Source organism: Lampetra fluviatilis, chromosome 2, assembly GCF_964198595.1.
Source record: "Lampetra fluviatilis chromosome 2, kcLamFluv1.1, whole genome shotgun sequence".
In the NCBI taxonomy this organism is placed as follows: Eukaryota; Metazoa; Chordata; class Hyperoartia; order Petromyzontiformes; family Petromyzontidae; genus Lampetra; species Lampetra fluviatilis.
Window position 1 is genome coordinate 3,071,451 of NC_136276.1, and position 21,803 is coordinate 3,093,253.

Consider the following 21,803-nt stretch of genomic DNA (forward strand, 5'->3'; position numbering starts at 1 on the left):
CTCCCCAAATTAATTTATTTTCATTTGTACATGTTGGACTTCTTTCGTACCGTACGTAGCCAACAGTGCTAACCAGAGGTGTGGGGGAAGGACAACAAAACTAAACCCAAAAATCAGTTCTAAAGAAATTCGTTTTCAATCTAAATGATTTAAAAGTACATAGTTCGGGTGGCTTCCTAATATTAAAAGGGGCGTTCCAGACGGCCACAGAAGCGCATCTGAAAGTGTGCGACGCAGTGACATCTTTGTTCGATTGTTCAAATGCATTTTCCTCAAAAGCTACATGGCAAAAGATAAATTTGCAATGCTCTCTCATCTAGTCATAAGTTAAGGCTATACACACAAATTGTGCACTTTCAGTGATTCACAGCTGGTTTGTACCAAAAATATTTGAACAGCTGCTTAACATGTACAACATCTCTCACTTGTTTGCAGTCCCAGCAGTAAAATCCTGGAAGCAAGTTGCTTGCACCTCAGTGGATGTGTTCCATGCAATAAAGTATTGGAATGAATGAACAATGAGTAGATGGATGCATGTATAAACAGGGAGGTGCAGTAAATTCCCATCGTGTTTATTATATTACAGTGTCAAAATATAACCCACTGGTAGATATGCAGCATCAGGGATACATTAAATGTCATACCACACTGGTTAATGTGTACAACATCACAATATTGTATTGCAACTGTTCCAGGATTTACACTGACACAGTTATTCATGATAAGACTTTGTGTTTTGGAGAATATAATGGTTGGAGCACAGTAAAAATGTGTTCAATTTAAAAAACAAATCAACTAGCCAAGTTTATCAAATGATGCATGGTGTAACTTCCATAAATGCTGTAATAAAACCACCTCTGTTTTTTTCTCAAGGTTCTTCAGATTGCCTTTGAGCCCAAGGAATTTCCAATGAAACCAACTTAAACCCTAAAAATTGTGGTTGAGATTACGAAAACGCATTACGCCAACATCAGATAAAAGTGCAGACACTCCGTGTGACATCAAAAGCACGTGTCAAAAAATCCCACAAGAAAAAGAAAAGCCTGCAGATCAAATAAGTTACTAAATAAAAACAGATTAATTTTCAATATTTTCAAATGAACCTGCTCCAAAGCATGGTGAGGCTGCATTTCTCAATAAAGGCTCAGTTGGGTTTTTCAAGCACACAACACGACTGTACTCATGCAAGTCATTTAAATAATCACCCCATGAATAGACAGGTGAACAGAATGCCAGTTAAGCACACAACTAGCCGAATAGGATGGCAAGCATCAAGGACAGAAATGGGCCTGTTAGGCTTTGTCACAAAGATGATACAGTTCACGTGATCTCTTCCCGTGTTCTAAGCTTGGCTGCCTGGAAATGGGGCATTTGACCAAGCCCGGAGAATTCTAGTTATCAATCATATGGTACAAATACTGTAGATGCTGATACATATTCAGAGGCTGTCCTCGCCTATGTATGCACGTGCACACACAGACAGCAGAGGACACTACACACAGTTGTGCCAGGACCACACCCAGACACACGCATAAATGTACCCGCACACACGCATACACAATTGTCCATATACGTGTGCACACTAACACGGGGGAAGTTAAAATGCACTCTCACACATATGGACTCACAATGTCCATCTACATGCACATACACAGTGCTTACTCCATTCATACATGAAAGGCAAAAATCCCACTATTTATCTGAAAAGATTATTGGGGAATAAGAGCTGTTAGGAAGTCTCTATTAAGGCCAGCAAGGCACACGACTCTCACGCCAACGTGCACACGCCAATATAGCCTTAATAGGCTGTTGGGGCAACTGCTGTTAGCAAGCACCTATGAAGGCTGGCACGGCACACGAAGGGGTGGGTGGCCAGCACCACGCCCAGCCGCCTTGTTCCATAGTGGCGATGTTTACACACAGCACCATTTGAGGCCGAGTCGACCTAGGGGAGGCCAAGGACCGGCTCAAATATTCATCACCGATGTTGGCTGTGAGCAGGAATCGAACTCGGGTCGCTGGGTTCGTAGCGCAGCGAGCTAACTGCTACACTACTGCCCGCATGTACACATACACAAATACAAAAATCCCCTGTATAGCCTTAACAGGCTGTAGGGGCAAGTGCTGTTAGCAAGCACCGAGAAAGGCCAGCACGGCACATGAAGTGGTTGGGTAGCCAGCACCATGCGTACACCCACGCACGCACACGCACTGTACCACAGGTAATGTCCAGCCACCCACGCTTCACACTCGGGTTGAGTCTGGAATTACCGTGGCTCTGAAACAGCCCTGTTTATTCTCGAGTGCAGAGACGACAAGTCTGGAGCTGCGATTTTTTTTTCTGCCGTAACGGGCGGTCACTGTGCGCGCTCGCACGCTACACACACTTAATAAAGATAGCGTTACGACACGTGAAATCCACTACCGTAGGCAACATTGTGTAATCGTGGGCTCACCCAGCAAAACATGCACAAACATCCCAAGTGTACTACTCAACTTAAAATGTCCAATATATATTTTTCCTCTTTAAATATGTTTCCATAAGGATTTCCCTCCCTCCTGTGTCATCTTTTCATATATATTGTTTTTTCTTTACAAATTCTGCTGTAGAAACACACTTCCGAATCCGTTGTTACATGGGCACCTTTTCACTGGCTGTGGGTAGCGGAACCTTTGGCTTCCATCATGACCGGTTCATTTTGCCCCTAACGGGAAATGCTGATGCCTCCTCTGTAAAGCTGTGCAGGATGTCGGCTGCATAAGGCAGTCTCTGCCCAGCAACTTCCTAATCCTAACTGGGTGCCGCCTTCACAGTGCTCACGGGGTGGCCGCATCTTAATCCCAGCTAATTACAGCGTTCTAGCTCAGCGTAATTTTAGTACTTATTTATTTATATAGGGCACACTGAAGACTGCAGAACTACGAGGTTGCCATCTACGTTTCTGTCACTAAGCGAGCTCGGAACAAGCTCGGTGAAGGAGCATTCAAGATACCTCCCTTGCATTTAAGATTTTTAATGAGGAATTTAATTCGGCAAACGAGGGTGTATGACCAAGCACCGGATTTTATTGCTATATAATGCTGGAATAATTCAAGCCAGGAGAGCAGCATTAGACACACTGTTCTATATCAAAACGGTCACTTTTACCATCTGCGAAGCAAGCGAGACCTCGGTTTAATGCCTCAACTGAAAGATAGCACCTCCAGCAGAAATGTGACCCCACTTGCTCCATCGATGGGAAAAAAGCTGAGCTGTGGAAAGAGAGTATGATCTCCCCACTGGACTATCAGCACCATCCAGGCAGTGACTAGGCCCAATCAAGCTTAGTTTCAGAGTTAGAGCCATCCACTGTGAGTAACAGAAGACGACAGTTTGTGAAATACGTGAGTGCCAAGCCAGAGGCCAGTGCCAGGGAGTTCCGCTGATGTGACGTGTCAGCATGCCCACTTCGATAGTGGCCATGTGCTGTGCACCAAGCGCAGGTAACCCATTATGGGGATGCTGTGTGCCTGCCCCAATGTAGAACATGTTGAGTTTTTGTTCACTTAAAACTATGTCACACCCAATTGGGACTAAAAAAGTATCGTTTACATTGTATGTATGTTGAACTTCTTTCACACCATACATAGCCAACCGTGCTAATAGGAGATGCGGCCATTGCACATGTGTGAAGATACCAATACTATACAAAATAATATTAGTCACATCGCTGGGCAAATCTTTTCACAAAAAACCTTCACAATAGCAATGAGGAAATGTGAAGTTATGTTTGCCTGTTTCATACTACACAGCCATTACATCTGTCAACCATTACATGCTCAAAACATGACATAAATCTGGTAGTTAAAGGGACACAACTTAGCTGAAATGAAGGATGGCATTCCAAGAAATGTTGTACATACATTATTGTTGAAACTAACTTATAATGATGACCCGAAACTGTGAGAACTTGATTGTGGAGTTAAAACAGTGGGAAATTGACAAGGTTAAGTTTGTTGGATAATATTTAAACTTAAAATATGCTATTGGCATTTTCCATGGTGTGATCTCAGAAGGTTGAATGTTCTTGCAAGTTGTCAGTCATGGCGGGAGACTCCACCGCATTGATTCCAAAAGGTACAAAAACTGGGCAAAATTTAGGTAAGCAATTGTCAAAAATTAACCATTTAAATGTCTCCATCATATGAAATTGGACAGAAAAGGTAAAGCATTTAACTTAAAAGTGCTGAGACTTATTGCTATGTTAAAGAACATTCAATTAAAGTTTTACTTATTTTCAGTATTACAACGGCGTCATTACCATTGAAGTGTTAATGCCGCAATGCAAAGGTATTTATAGAAATGTATGTTTCAGTTTCATTTATTTGGTATAGCTCTGTGAGCCATTTGGCTCTTGAATCGGGTGCAACCGCAACAAACAAAAAACAATAACATGAACAAGAAAACATCTTAAAGTAACTATGAGCAAACAAAAAAATCCAGGAAAAAACACAGCTAAATCCTCCAGAATGTGGTAAATGAATGAGCCACATTATTCATTTGATTGCACAATAGACATTTGCTCTATTGCAGAATGGAATTAACAAAGGTCATGTTTGGCAAAATTAAAAGGCAATTTAAGAAATACAAATTTTAGCAAAAGAATGTCAAAAACAAACATACGCATGTGTGGGGATATATGTGTGTGTAAAACACTGTCCTAATATGTCAGACATAGCAGTCTAATTCTGCCCCGGGCATCCTAACGGTCAACTCCGCCTTAAAAGTATGAATCTGGTGCAAAGTCTGTGTCAGCAACATCAGCCACGAGGAGACCCAAAAGCAGCCAGGCATGGTATTGGCCCCATCACGTCATATGGTATGTTGTTGATCTTAGGTGCTCGCAAACAGAAACACTGTATAAAACTAAACATGCAGTTGTTTTTGTGAGGGTGGGTGTAGACTTGCTTGCATGTGTGCAATGTTTAAGACACACAGCCGAGACAAAGCATCTCATTTCAAGCAACATCTAGTGACAGCATGAGAACGCACGTTATTAGAGGCATTTGTGAAGCCCGCTTTATGAACAAAACGACAATGACGTCACGGCAGATAACACTAGATGGATAAAACTATCGAAATAAACATGTCATTGTGAAAATTGTATTATCTTTACCTTATCTTCCATAATAAAGTGAGTAAAGGATTCATCTTCTGGTTCAGTTATTTTAACGATGATCGAAAACCTCATAATAGGGTTGAGGGATGTTACAGCCCAGGGGATGCTGATAAAATGACGGAATAAAATGGGAAAAAATGTTAACATCAAAAATGAAAGTACAAAATTGCAAATGACAGCAATTGGAGGGCTGTTCTATTTCAGATGAACATCGAAAGCTTTTATTTTACTTAATTCTTTCTGTTCAGAGCCCACGAAGACAGCACGTCTCTTTTGCAAGAGGCACCAGGTAATTCCCAAAACTAAGTGCAGAAACGGGGCATCAGCCACAGTCATGATTACAGTTATATTACGGTTCAAAGCAGTGTCTATAGTGAAGCAGATAGTAATCGAGGCTTTGAATACTGCAGTACTTTGAGCTATGCGTGGAAAAATCTGTGAAGGCCCTGGTACATGATGCTGCACAGTAAAATGTTTTGCAGACTTGGAATCGTGAATATGAAATGTGCAGCTTATTGTGAAGCATCTAGACCTATGCGTACTGTTCATCTTCTGTGCGCAGTGTAAAATGTATACTTACCATGATTTATTTAATCATCATTTGAACAATCGTTAGAAAACCATTTAATTTCCATTTGGAATTCTTAACGCACTTGAAACTTAATGCAAGAGTGAAAACGATTTCGTAAAATTATAAAAAGCCGCTGACCCAATCCCCATGGAAGATGCCCAATCTCATAAGACTTAAGAAGCTAAGCAGGATTTGACCTTGGAGAGTGCTTGTACGATGGATGACCACCATCCACAGCAGGTTAATACAGGCTGCTGCAAGGCTATCTGGTGACCAGCAGAGGGCACTGCAGCAGAATCCATTGTTGTACTGTGCTACTATGCTCGGCCTTTACCAACCAGCACAAACCAATGCAGACAAAGTCGGGTGAAATAACCCCCATGACATTGTGGAGCTTGGGTTGGCCCTCATCCAGTCGTGGATTGACAAAGATCTGTACAAGTAGTTATAAAAAAAAGCTTATTTTTAACTACGTTTAAGAACTACACTTGATCATGTGATGAGGAACACGGGTGTAAAAAGTGCCTTCGGTGGAAGTCGCACGTCTCCTCTCCAGTGAAACCCTGGGCATGGTTATGAATTTAATACTTCCTTGACTACATCCTGACTCCTTATTATTTTTCATGATGGCAAAACCCGAGCACCTGGCACTTTCTCAAGGAAATGTGGTATTTTAAGTTGAAAATGTACTAAGTTATAATTAGGGGGCCTCTAAAATAACTAACCCCACTAGAAATGATGTGGAAATGTTAGCCTATTTTCGATATCATTTACACTTGTCGCATAGTATATGTACACATAGGTACATGCCGTGAATGATTGACCCTTGTTGAAACGACCTCAGAATATAATGTCCATCATGCCAGTTGAGAAATATGGCAGTAACATAAACACGTTATGATGAACCATTGGACAGAAGACAATGTAAATGGAACATACAATTTATACTAACTCTGGGTACAATTTGGGTTGTTTGGCAACATCAAATCAGTTTGAGAAAAATAACTTCAACTGAGATGAATGGGAACTAGATAACGAATTGAATAGGGCACTATATAAATCTACATAAGATAAGAAAATAAAAGTTACATAATATTGGTCCAGAGCAGAAGCAGCAGAAAGTAAAATTCTGTCAACGAACGTACTTCCTAAAAAGCCATCATTAAAATGTTTGAGCCTGTGTTTATTACATTGAGACAGCATTGATGCCATTAACCACAAGCCAGCCTTAACGATAATTGTGTCTCGTGTTTTGGTATGGGCCTTGCAGTTTTGGACACGAGAATCATTTCCCCCCACCTCAGCCCCTCCAACCATAATAAAACAACATTTGGCCCTATTGCATTGACAGAACAAGGGGGCAAGACGTCCACCACACACTCCTCCAGCCTTCGAAGCCCAACTCCTTGCACGGCGTTTGTGTACGCAGACACATGGCGCCGCACACATCTCCGACAGACGATATATACGCTTTTTTGTGATGGCTCCAAGTATCGCGCTACCCCTACGCACCCCCCCCCCCCCATAACTCGTGTCAGCCACCACCCGGATCCAGCCCCATCAACAACTTCCGACATCCCGCAACTGGATGGCATCATACGGGGTACAGCAGTGGTTCCAAATCTTTCTGGATGCGTGGACCACCATTCACAGTAAAACATATATTTCAAGATCAAAATTGCTCAAAATCATTGTATCTACAATGTACGTTGTAGATACAATGAGGGGTTCAGCATTGGTGGACAAGAAGACGATTGGTACCCAGGATGGTTACCAGGAAGGTCAGGACTCACAAAAGCAGCATACAGCATAGCAGGACACTGGGTTTTTTTTGGGCATTACAAGGGGGTCCTTTGGGAGCTAAGCAGGAGGTAAGGAATGCTCTTTTTTACAACAGCAGCAAACTTTATCAGCTGGGGCCCGGTCAGAAAAATAAAATAAATAAATCCCTGAGCGCTGCTCAAGTCGCACATGGGACTCGGGAGCCAGGTGTGCACTTATTGGTGGGGTTTGATGGTCTATCAGAAGAAAATCAGGCTCCCTGAGGCAGTCACAACCTTCTGGCCTTTCAGATCTCCCCTAAACGTGCTCTGCAGAGCAATAAAAACACAGCAGAAAACACAACACCCTACACTGACCCCAATCCTCACCTTCCACCTTCACCCTTCACCTTCACCCTAACCCAAGCAGATGCAATCGAGACATGATTGGGTGGTCTCATGGTCCATTTCTCATCCTCCGGTTCAGATTTGGTAACCTTAATTCTAGCAATTGGTCTGGACTGCAAGTCCGCTGTAGTAATGTGCCGTGGCAATTTCTTTTACAAACGTGTGCCGTGTGTTTTAAGAGGACGTCATCTTTTTCAAGGATGGAAATAAATGCCAATGCCATTTATTCTGAGCAGTGGTCATTAATTGCACTCATTCTATAAACAAATCACGTATATATATTTTTAAAAAACTCTCTCACACAGATCAACATGAGCTCCACTTAGCTCCACAGCACTTCCCTGCGCAACAAGAACGTTGAAAAAGGGGGAAAAAATTGATGAGCAGGCCCAAGATGGCGAGGCAGATCAAGAAGTTCATCAAGGGACCAAAATAAACACCGTTGTTCAATCGTGACACTGCCTTAATTAGCACAGCGTTGTTAACATTCGCTTATCCATATCCGTCAGCCAACAAGTCTCTGAGCCACGCAGCCTCACTACCTCTCCTGGGAGGCTCAAAGCATCCGCGCATTCCGGCCGGTACAAATACTCCCGCACTTCAAAGCCTGCTTGCATAGCACCCCTTGAAATCGCAAGCCCGCAAAAGGTAAATATTTTGATGCCAGTGACCCCAGCCAGATTCCATAGGGAGCCATGGGAGTCAGAGCAAGGAGACAGCAGCCTTTTGTCCACCACTTTCATCTTAATTAGCAGATATGCAGACGAGGCCATGACAAGATACCTACTTTTTATAATATCTCTCCTCCCTTTGTGTTTATTTCCAAATTATGCTCAGTATCCTAAACTGCCTTCAATGTACGCTTTTGAGTGTTCATGATTAAATGGCCAGATTGATTTTACAATTCAAATGGGTGTAATCGACAACTTGAAAAATTATGAGAGAGACATCATTTGGGCACCTCCTGAATTCTACTTGATTACTTTTTAATGGGCACTGGGTGCATTTAAAAAAAAAACAGGGTTCAACAGCAGCCACCAACGCACAGTTGGTTTGAGTGCAACGCACAGGTCAGCAGGTCCTTGCTCGTTACTTGTAATTGCAAAGAGAGCCAATAACGAGAGCGTTCATTTTGGAACATCGACCACACCCCATTCCCCCATCTTACCCCCCCCTCCAGCCCTCTCCCTCTTGGCAATCCCACATTAATCAGCCTAGATGCTGCTGCTGCTGCACACGACATCCACTCTCTGAACCCATCCACAGCAAACGAACCAGTTCACCACCACCTCCCAGCTGTAGCCCTGGAGGCCCAATCGGCACACAGGCTCACGACGCTGGCCACATATCTGACCGTGGTGCCACCGATTGTGGTCACATGTGTAACCAGGAGGCCAAAAAAAAAAGCCGTGTGCCACACTCGTATTTATTTGTGAACCAAAACAAATTCGAATTCGGAATGCAATTGTAGCATGAAGCAGCCTTGTGATTGGCTGCTGCCGAACGAATAATTTGAAGTCTTCATATTGAGAGCAACACTGAATTTCCAGACCATGCACACAGAATGTAGACAAAATCAGTTTTAATGACTATTGTTGAAGCGTGCATACTAATGTCATTTTATGAATATATTTGCATGCAGGTTATCCTACTCAACCTTTGTATAAGCAGTTCGCAATCTTCCCTTCTCCCTTCCCTCTAGCCTGTTACCACTAAGCACTGCACAATTACCATTGAACCCAGTCGGCTAACAAGCGCAACCCAATAACAAGGCTCTCTAAACATGCATCATGGTCCACAACAGTTGACTGAAACCACAACCATAAAGGTTTCTATACTTCACTGTTGAAAACCCTTGCAACCCAAGCTGCCATGCCATCTCCTACTCTGCCACTCTGACCCTCACCCAGCCCAGAAGTTGCATGTCAACTCCAACAATTCCAATTAGTTAGCTAATGAGCTCGTCTGGAACACTCCAGACGCGTAGGGAGGGTTTTTTTTTCTGAGACCATGGCACACCGTACAGGCAATAGCAAAGGAAATAAAACACCGACAGCATGTTAATGCATACAAATGCACATACGTGGCGAGCACACATATATTAGAAGCAATACAAAAAGGGAATGGTGGAGCAAGGACCATGTATACCTGAAAAACACACTCATCAATAACACTGTTTTACAAATATATATAATGGGCAACATTTCGGGCAATGGCTGTCCTTCAGCTCACAGAGCGGCCAGGCAGGTAAAGTGGCTCAGTTAAGAGACCTCCCTTCATATACTATGTATACCTATACTCTTTGGTTCTTTGGGTAAAGTCACGTAGGTATAAAATTAAATAAATCACGACGTTTCGGGCGCAACACAAGAATCCATCATCAGGTGGGAAAGCATGGTCTGCTGCTGAGGCAGACTGTTTTAAAAAGGTTTGAAATGGGTGTAGCTCAAGGGTCATAAAGAAGTGGCCGGGGCTAGTGATGTTAATGTGAGAAATGAGCATGTAACTGTAAGATAGAAGGAGAGTGGCCTCCTGGACGAGGGCACGGAAGTGGCTATGTTAATGTGAGAGATTAGCATGATGTTAATGTGAGAAATTAGAGGGCACGGAAGTGGCTATGTTAATGTGAGGGATTAGTATGTATACCTGGCTGGCTTTGACCATGAGTACCACACTGGGTTCTAGTTTTAGGCCGGGCTGACTCGGCAGTGTCCCCAGATATTGTTTGAAGTCTATTTTACAATTAAGTGCATAACCAGGAATCGAATTTGGATAGCCTCGATAGTAGTGTGCTAAATACGTTGTCACTGCTTACCGAAAATGCATGCTTACAATATGTGCATGCACACATCCAAATATAAGCAGCCGCAAAACACATGTACGAGTTATACATGTTCTGATTTGCCAATCATTAATTAATACGTTTAATTGGCAAAACTATTAGTAAGTAGTGTACTAACAGTCCAATGGGTGAGTATTGCTCTCACTATCAAGGCCACACGTGCACGGGCGTGCACGCACACGCACGCACGCAAGTGGGCACGTTCGCATAAACACAAAAAAACACACGCCATTACTTTCTGCCAAAAACCTTCAACACACAATATAAGCGAACGAAAATACGCAAACAGGAACAAACACAGATGGGCGTAGGCGCCTCTCAAACATCCGATGGGCGACAAGCCATCGTCTGGCACCGCTGAGTCAAATCCCGCGCGTCAGGTGAGGCCAGCACGGTTGGTTATTTGAGCAATCGCAAGGCTCCCATACAGATTCACCACCGGCTGCAGCAAAAAGCCACATCCTGGCTCCTGGGGACTCCTAGGGGCAGATGTCGTAAAAACTACGCATACAGGAGGTGGCTCATCGGACTAATAGCATGTCAGTGCACTGGGCTGACACCCCTGGGATTCTCACACAATGAAACCGGCTTCTCAAGTGGTTGGATTTGACAGTCTCAGCCCCATTCATTGATAGTTTCAAATATATAGAAAAAATATATTTTTAAATATTTTGGCAAATTTTACCTCTGAGAAAGTTTTACTTTGGTTTGATTGACAAAAAATTCTGAACAATCTTTGCTAGGAATATAAAAGGTATGTCCCTAGCATGGATGAAGAGGCCTTTTAAAAAGATTTCGGAAGTCGTTTTGCGATGCGGTTCTCTCACAACAGGGTGGTACACTCTGAGCTGTGAAGAGTCTCGCATGGAAACACTTTCGACTCAGAAGATGGCTTCAATAGCACAATATGAATATAACCAGAGTGAAGGGAGGGGGTAAAGAGCAAAAAAAAAAGCAGTGAAAAATTCCGAAATCAACACATTTAATTGCTTCATCCAGGAGATGTAAAATGTGGTTTAGGAGCCCTTGAGGGGCTGCAGCCATCATTGGGCGGTTGAAAAGATGTAGGAAACATGCAGCTGCAGGGCATCTACAGCGTGCCAAGGGATCTGTGGTTTACAAAGTACCCATCTATCACCTCACCCACCAAAGGTCTGGGCTTTAGGTGGCGGTATAGTCTTAAAACCAGTACATTTCTTCTGCATTTATGAATATATAACACTTAATGAGGTCTGCAGGACATTAGTAGTGTCACTGTTTTAGTCAATGGATTGATAGCTTATTGGACTTTTTTTATTGTATACTTCCGGAGTTATTTTCTTTACCTCTTTCTAAAATGCCATTTAATATAGCACGGAGCCTGACCCAAACGTTGGCGTTTAAGTATATCAGTCAGTATGGAAGAGCGCAGCTGACAGAGAAAGGCACTCGGGTGAGCATCCAGAGGTTGGTAACCAAAGGAAAGACCTGAAGCCATACGGTTGGATACAACAAAAGCGGTCCTTGGAAGCGAAGTGTCAACTTTGCAAGCACTGTGAGATCCCTCAGAAGGATCAAAGTGAAGGGAAAGAGTGCTGACAAGAGCCTTGACCACGATGGCTTCTAAACCCAACCAGTAATTTTACATAGGATAAATATTTTTTTTATACACAGCCACTGTGTTTGCACATGTCCTATAAAAGTGGGAAGGCGAGAGCTCGTGTGTGCTGCCCTCCGTGTCAGCTTCCCCGTTGCAACTCCTTACCAAAAGCTCTCATGTGCTCGTATACTTTGTGTGATACTTGCGACACTGTGTGCTGCAGCACGTGCTGCTCTAAGTGTGTCTGCAATGGAAAGGCCAATGGCCACATTGGGGGTCAGTTTCTGCTGTGCTTCAATTCATCTGCAAGTGCACGTTTGGGGCAGGTTATGATTCCATAATGGATCCTGGAACCCAATTTTAATGCGACCGACTGTCAAAAAACATCTTAAATGTACCCTTGTTTCTGCTGTCTTAGTGCATGGCTTCTACCTGCTGCTGGGAACTGTATTATTATTTTTATCCAAACGGACCCAGCTGCTGAAGTTAATGCTTCCTTTGCCATTGTTAAAATGGCATTCTTTACCCCCTGCTAAGCTCAAAGGACATCGTGTAATCCAGTGTGCTGCCCACAAGCGTACTGCCCTTATGCTAGCAGTACAATGGGCCCCGTATGCCATCTGCCACCCTCCCAGGAGGGGACCTGGACCACTGTTGACGAGACTGCGATTTGTGCTGGATGAAGGAAGGGGTAACGTGGACAACACTGGGGGTGGCGAGTGTGACAGAAGGGTAAATATAAGTCTATCTTTTTGCACACAGCCCTCACAACTGGACGGTGGCATTCCATCAAATGGATTTACTTACAGAATGGACAGTCCCCATGCAGAGGAAGCCAGGTGCAAGCAGACAACACGGCATATTGAACAAAAACACAAAAGCACACCGAGGTTACAAATTAAGACTATCCTTTGCTCTTGAGTTCTTACCTGGTTGAACAAAATACATGTGTACATTGTACACAAGGATACAGGAGAGGTGGTATGGGTATGTGAATGCATCAAGTCAATGCTACGAGTTGTGTAATAGCCAAATAAGTGGACAGAGCAAAAGTGGAATGGTGATGGGGGTGTGATAGCATGTCAAAGTTATGAAGTGCAATTGGTTTGTTACTTATTGCACCTTGCCTCAAGACTGTCCACAACAAGAACACCCTTAGGGCAAACAGGAAGGATGCAATGATCATGTCTCAGACAGTTAATCTGAACTGTGCCTTCCATTAAGCAACAATTTTGCTACCCTTAACATTTTCAGACATGAAGAATGGCTCTGGATGCTTGCAGACACTGACAAAACAATGCACTTTTTCAACTAACCTTGTAATGTTATTTATAACCAGCTAAGAGCCCATTGAGCTGCACTTGCACTCCCCGTTTCACAAGGAAAACCCAGGACACGTGGTGGGATTGGAACTCAGAGCTTTCTTCCTGTCCGCAAGGCAAACACTCATCTCCTGGCCAATCTTCCACAACTTAACATAAGCCTACGTGTTAAACTAACTTAACATCAACTCAACACATTGATAGGAAATGCGCTACATAGACAATGACAATATATTTTTTTTAGTAAAAGGGATTTCTCAATTTCACATCTTTTGTTTTTGTTGCATGAGAAAAAAAAGTGCAGCCCAATCTTTTTTGGCATTCGTACATAATTATTGTAGGAGAAACACATTGACTGCAAAGACCCTTGAAGCATCATCGCTGCATAACAGCTACTGCGTGGTGTGGTGTTAGAGGGCTGAACAGAATTACAAATAAAGAAAATTGCCACAAAGCCATGCCACATGTTACAGTGTTGTAATGGGAAGTGACAGGAACAAAAAACACACATCTTAAGCCATGCCATACAACACAGTACCACAAAAGCTGAACAGAATACTTTAGGTACAAGTTTAAAGAAACTATAAAACAATCAAGGTTTGGGATCTATACCAAAGAACACAACCACAAGTTATTGGTTTATGATGAAAACAACTTACAAAACCACTCAACGCTAAAGTCACAGGTTGCAAAAGCAAAATCAACCATGCCAGGGTTTCCCAAGCACTCTAGTACATCCTTCCAAACCAGCATTTGATCAAACAATGGCCCCTTTTTGAGTGGCTCTAATGTTGAAGCTAACGTCAAATTATATCCCATAGAGGTACTAGCCAAACTGCTGGCTAGCTCATTGTTCTCTAGATTTTAGAGTAAATTACATTTTAGGGCATGCTTTATTTCATTTGTTTGTTTTCAGTTCAGTTATATTTAGATAAATAAAAAAAGCCAGTTGCCAGAAAGGTCAGGAAGTTATTAAAATGGGTCGGCATCCCACACGAATGTAAGGGACTTCCTCCTTCTGTGACACTGCTCGATCCCGTGACATTGGACTACTCATGTGTCTTCCCGGACATGAATGTGGACCATTTGTGGGAACACGGGAGGGAAATGATTTACTTTGCACGGGGGGGGGGGGGTTATGTGCCCATTTTGCGAGCGCCCGTTTACCAGAGAAACAAGGACAACACCAGAGCACGGACATTATCGAGCACGCCCACCCGACGAGAGGGAGGGTTCGTGCAGGCGTCGGTCAAAATGCCTATGAGTGAGGCGCCGGCCAAAACCGTGTAGCCAAAAACAGGCCGTGGGACCACTGCCATGCAATGAACAAGAGATGGAAAAATGAAATATGCTGGAAGTTATAGAGCACAAAATGCATAGTCTTTTTTACCTACGTGACTTTACCGAAAAAACCTAAGAGTATGAATCCTTGCAGTCACGAAAGCTTCAAATCTAGAATTAGTCTTTATAAAGCCTGTACGATGAGTGGAAAATGAGTGTGTTATGAAGGTTGGGTTCTTAAAAGAAAAAACTTTTCTCTCCCACGTACTTCTTTGAACCCCCCGTGTGTTCTATGCGCCCGCATTTTGTTCAGGGAGGGATATATAAGAATAAACAAAAGCCAAATGATTATATCAAACATGCTTGGATGCTGAAGTTACAAACTGTTCTGTTTTTATTTTCGTATTACTTGTGAAATGAAAACACTGTGGTTTTATCGAAACGTAAACAATCAATTAAAAAGCCATGCAATGACAATTTTAAAATAACAATGTTCTGCAAAAGAGAAAACAGACTGCAATGCAAGCATACTACGTTATGTCGAAATGCAGTACGATGCAAGCTGCACCATGTAAGTATATGCTGCACACCTACCACGTAGGTTTATATTGGTGGTGCAAGAGGATGTTTTAACACTTTGATGGTGGTAATGTATGTATGTTGAACCTCTTTCGCACCATACGTAGCCAACTGTGCTAATCAGAGGTGCGGGGGAAAGACAAGAAATACAAAAAACAGTTCTAAAGAAATTAATTTTCAATCTAGATTTAAAAGTGCATAGCTCCAGCGGCTTCCTAATATAAGACGGAAGAGCGTTCCAGATGGCCGCAGAAGCCCATCTGAAAGCGCACTATGGAGAGACCATCTTCATTCGATGGCTAGCCAAAATCCGATGCGAGGATGACCGGAGTTTGCACGATGCTTTATGCTCCTTGAAGAGATTAGCAAGGTATTGTGATTCATTTGTGGCGAGCAACTTTTGTGTGTAGTTGGTTTAAATTATGTGCTGCACAACACACTGTTAGTGAGCACCGACAGTGGACAGCACATAACACTAAAAGTTGGGTAGATACAACAGCAAGACTCACTCACAGCTGTTTTAGTCTCAACCAGTGCTGGTGTTAAATCCTTGCAAAAGATTATCATGTTAGGATGGTTTCCCCAGGCAAAAATTGATGCTATTTGGTACAATAATATAAACATTGTAAGCATCTAAGTGCAACTGCACAGAAATAGAGCAAATGCAAATATGAAACTTGAGAGGAGGGTATTTTTACATTATTTTTGGAGAGAGTACGGAGCAGCATGGTAGAGAGAGAGAAATATGATATATTAAAGTAATTTTTTGGCAGAAGAGGAGAGTCTTAAGCATAGATTTGGGAAGGGTCTCTGCAGTGCAGATATCTAGAGGAACTACAAAATCATCTTCCGAGGAGCAACCGATAATTGTTTAAAGGGGCTGACTGATACTTTAGACAAGCGAATGTGGTTAAGGGAACAGAGGACAGGTGGAATGGAGTAGATTGAGATGAGATGGCAAAGAAATGGAGGAGCACGTTCATGGAAGATCTTGATAAAGTGAAGGTGAAGTTATAATTAATCTAAGACTGGATTGGGAGCTCGTTTGTGGATGCGAAGTCTGGCGACAGCATTTTGAATCAAATGGAATTTGGAGGTGCAGTAGTCGAGTCCCAGAACCTTAGCAGTGGCTAGGGAAAGGAAGTGACAGAAACAGGAGATGTTGCATAGGTGAAAGTAGGATGTCCTAAATTGTTGGGGATGTGAGCAAAGAATGAGAGCTCACAATCCATGACAACTTCAGAGTGCATGACTGTGCTGATTATGTCCTTGATCAGGAATCAAACGTGCAATGCTGGTATGTTATCCCAAATGTATAGCCACCACCCAAATATTTAACACGTATGTACTTATATACAAATAGACAAAGATCCCCTTTGAGCCTGGGACACTGCAGGGGATTAAGCTGTTCATGAGCACTTGAGGTCAGCATCACACACAAGGGGGTGGTGGGGTCAGCACCACACCCAACAACCCTTGTATCCCAAAAGCTGACGTTGTTCACACTGCATTAAGTACTCATTATGTGACGGGTTGACTTACGAGAGGCCAGGTATAGATAACAAAAGTCACGATTGTTATGCATCATGGCTCGGAATGGGTCACCGGGATAATACTGAACTACATTATGCAATATGCTACGATCTTCCATATTTACGAATACAAAATTGGCCATTCAAACGTACCGTGGTACCCACCCTGGGTCATATAGGGAGAGCAGAGTGAGGTTTAATTAGTTAGTATATAAACTGGCCCCATAGTTTCTGTTTGCTGAATGCCGCAAGACATATATTACCAGGCAGCTGCGGGGACGAAAATTTACGTTCATGTAAAAAGAAAACACTTTTATGAGCTGCCCACGGTGAGCGCAGTCGGTGGCCTGTGCATTCCATCCCTCTACAGCAAGACACCCAGATGACGCATATGCACCTGGGCCAGCCTACACACCAGATGCATTTTCAATAGTTCAGTGGCTTTCAAATTGGAAGGGAGGAGTTGGAGGGGGGGACAAAGCTCACCTTAAGAGTTGAGTCACAAAGTATATGACCAAAGGCAGGAAGACGTTAAAAGAGTAATCAGATGGTGACAGTGACACAATATGCGAGTGCATAAATAACGATTTGATTAATTATCCAATCTCAGAACAGTACATTAATTATGAAGCTCACTCAATCATGAGAACGAGGTAGGCACCGCACAATACATAACCATTCAACATTGAAGAGTTTGCCAGATATGCTGGCAGAGACCTGTAATTCACCAGTCTGGAGGCAGGATTGGTGGTACATGCATAACTGAAGTGCCTAAAATACCTAGCCCATCTAACTTTAATGTATGGGTTTGTGAGCATTATCCCCTCGTATTCCTGGTTTGTTTCCCTCTGATATAAAAATAAAACGTAATAAAACCTTGGCCAAACATCCCAATGATGTCTGCCCCCCAAAAATATTTAAACTGAGAATCTTCTCAACAAAAATAAACCATTAGCTAAATATAATTATTACTAAGCAACAGTGTGGGAAACAATCATGCAATTGCTATAGCACGTGGCATAAACCTGGCCGAGAAATGATGCCACCCATTCCCAATCAGGATACCGTCGGTCGAGGGCCCCTCTCACCTCCGTGCCGTTGCGTGTAAAGAAGATGTGTGCAACCCCGTAGGCCACCCCCCGGCCGTCAACGGTGGTCGTTCGAATACCACAGCCAATACGGTCGCCGGCCTCACAGCGCGGCCCAAACTGCTGGCCCACGGCCTGTCCACGGTAAAGCCTAGCAAGGATGAGGGAGGACAATGAGAAGGAAAATGAACAGGGGGTTAGATAATCTGCTTGATATTGAGCTCATCACATTTTGCAGTTTTCTCCCTGTAAAATGTTTTTTTTTTACACAGATGAGACTCGGCAATTGAAACATCATTATTCATGAGTTATACATTGTTGGATGAAGGCCTCCTCAGGCGGTTACCATACCTCACAGTCTCCGAAAACAAAAACCAACTAGCTCCTGCACACAAGCCTATTTGTTTCCATCTCCATTGTCGACATGCTCTCGGGCATGTTCCCTCCGTTATCTGCCATTTCATCATTAGTCTCAAAAATCGGCAATCACCCCTTCTAAAGATGTGTCCTGCATAAGCCTACTTACTTTTCTTAACAGTAAATAGTGGGCATCTATCCATATTTTCCTCTTTCTATCTCAGTGCGATTTCAGCATCATATCTTACTTTATATTTATAGAGCATCCTTAGCTCAAAGCGCTTTACATAGTTTAAAAGCAGTAACAAAAACAGGAGTGATATTGATGACAAGGGTGTACAAGGGCCTAGGAATGAGTGACCGTAAGAGAAGGCACACAGGTGTCATGAAAGGGCAGGGGAGGGATGGGAAGCAGTGGAGGGGCTAGGGAAGAGGAAGGCGATGGGCAATGGAGAAGAGGTGAGGCTTGAAGAGTGGAACGAAAGGAGATTAAGGAGGCAGATTTCTTAATGTATAGGGGAAGTTTATTCCAGTAGAGAGGTGCAAGGAGAAAGAAAGATCTAAAACGAGATTGGGCACAGGGAGGAGGGAGGAGGGAGGGAGGGAGGGAGAAAGAGAGACAAGAGAATATTGTGAACGAAGAGGTCCGAGAGGGGTCATGAAAAGAGATGAGCAAGTCAAGATAAGGTGGGGTATGACCATACTCTTTTTTCGGTAAAGTCACATAGGTAAAAAATAAAATAAAATAAATTAAATCACGACGTTGGGGTATGACCATCCTAGATTTTTAAAGACAGTGTAAAGGTATTTGAAAAGTCAGCGGTGTATTAAACGGTAAGCCAGTGAAGTTGAAGGAGGAGAGGCGAAGTGTTAAATGGGAGATTGAAAATAACCCACACGGAAGCATTTTGAACACGTGAAGTATGGTTACTTGAAACACAGGCCATATTAAAATACCGTAAAAGCAAATGAAATGGACTGGCGAAACATTGCAATTATATGCACATTGAATCTTGACTTAAAGCTTTCGTGACTGCAGGAATTCATATTCTTTGGGTCTTTCGGTAAAGTCACGTAGATAGGTTAAAAAAATGTTTACGACGTTTCGATCGCAACACAAGCGGTCGTCATCAGGTGGAGAAAAAGAGGGGTTAGCCTCTAAAGGAAAACTGTTTAAAAAAGGTTTAAAATAGGCTTAGCCCAAGTGTCAGCAGCATGGGCGGAGGAGCTTATGTTAATGTGAGGGATTAAAAACAGTGGGCCTCCACTTGTCGGGCGGAGGTTATGTTAATATGAGGAGTAAAAAAACTGGTGAGCAATGGACAGTACTAAAATGTAAACATTACAGCCAGTTAAAGCTATCACCCCAACCGTTGGGAAAGAACCATCTGAGGACCCAATCAAAACCATCACCTTGCCATACATAGCAGGGGTCACCAAAAATATTTCCAAAATCACAAACACAAGATCCAGGTTCGATTTAACACAGTACATGAATCTTGACTTAAAGCTTTCGTGACTCCAGGAATTCATATTCTTTGGGTCTTTCGGTAAATCCGCGTAGATAGAAAAATACAAAAAATAAAAATCACAATATCACGACATTTCGATCGCAACACAAGCAATCGTTATCAGGTGAGAGCTGCTGAAGCAGGAACGAATATATGGTGGGAGCGCTGCTAAGGCAGGGAGTTATAAAGGTTTGAGATGGGTGTAGCCCAAGGGTCAGTGGGCGGGGCTAGAGATGAAATTTGCATGTAAATGTAAGATAAGAGAAATCTCGATAAACGAAGCTGTGGGGGTGGCCATTGTATTGAGAGATTAGCATGTCAATGTAAGAGATTTGCTTGTAGATGTAAGCTAGAGAGAGCTCGGAAAGGAACATCGCCACATGGAGGTGGGAAAGGATGGCAAGCCACTATGGGGGTGGCCAAAAACTAAGCTGTGTCTGCGGCAGTAGTTACATTGGGGAAACTAAGGCACATGTCTCGGACCGCGTTCATGAGCATAAGCCAGATCTGAAACACGGTAGGACCAATACTTCGGCCGTGGCTGATCATTGTTTTAATGCAGTTGGCTCACACGAAATTGATTTCTCTAAGACGAAGGTACTTTGCAAACCCACTGGCTATCAACAAAGATTCGTTCACGAAGCCATCCATATATACAGACAGACACAATTTCAACCGAGAGGATGGGTACAAACTCAGCAATCACTGGAAGGACGTTATCAACCAGTTCAAGTCATTACTGGGTGTAATGTTTCCATTTTAGCACTGTCCGTTGCTCACCAGTTTTTTTAACCCCTCACATTAACATAACCTTCTCCGCCCTACATGCGGAGGCCCACCGTTTTTAATCCCTAACATTAACATAAGCTCCTCCGTCCATGCTGCTGACACTTGGGCTACGCCCATTTTAAACCTTTCTAAACAGTTTGCCTTTAAAGGCTAACTTCTCTTTTTTCTCCACTTGATGACGACCGCTTGTGTTGCGATCGTAAATTTAAAAATGTTACCTATCCACGTGACTTTACCGAAAGAGCCAAAGAATATATGCAGATTACTTTCACGGCCTTGGAAAACTAATGTGCACGTGGCCTGAATTTTCCTTCTCAAATGTCACAAACCCACATACACGAATACAGTATACAATTACAAGCGTGAAAATACACCACGTGCATGCTTAAATACACAAAATATACAACACATACGGTCTGTATATTATAAAAAATATGCAAAAACATATTATTGCATAGATTATGTACATACACTTTGCACAACAGTAAAAACTGGATAATGAATAGAAATACGTGCAATAAGTAAATTACATGTTGCAGTTCGTGATTAACAGTACAATGGTTGATAATTGTTTTTTTACCCTTCTATCTGGCAACAAAACTGACACCTTTTTACAAGGAGTCATGTTTGCATAGACCGCAATACCTGCAGTCATAATACAAACAAAATACATAACTCTGATAATGTGCACTGTCCTTGAAGTTGATTGGTCCACACCCGAGACAGCTTTCCTTAGAGCCTAGTCTCACATGGGTTGGACCAGATGACGCCAAAAGGCGCACGTCCAACCCATGTGAGACTAGGCTCTAAGGAAAGCTGTCTCGGGTGTGGACCAATCAACTTCAAGGGCAGTGCACATTATCAGAGTTATGTTTTTTGTTTGCATTATGACTGCAGGTATTGTGGTCTATGCAAACATGACTCCTTGTAAAAAGGTGTCAGTTTTGTTGCCAGATAGAAGGGTAAAAAACCAATTATCATATTTTTACTGGCAAATGAGGTTCCCATAGTGTAAAATGGTTTTT

General features: G+C 42.8%; 1 protein-coding gene across 2 annotated transcripts in view; it reads right to left on the minus strand.

Annotated features, from left to right (window-relative positions):
- SPRYD3 (SPRY domain containing 3) overlaps window positions 1–21,803 on the minus strand; it is a 129,761-nt gene that overhangs the window by 97,774 nt on the left and 10,184 nt on the right. For both annotated transcript variants that reach the window (XM_078866711.1, XM_078866710.1), the window contains one exon: window positions 18,122–18,272. In XM_078866711.1, coding sequence (XP_078722837.1) covers window positions 18,122–18,272 — 151 coding nt within the window. The remainder of the gene's footprint in view (window positions 1–18,121; window positions 18,273–21,803) is intronic.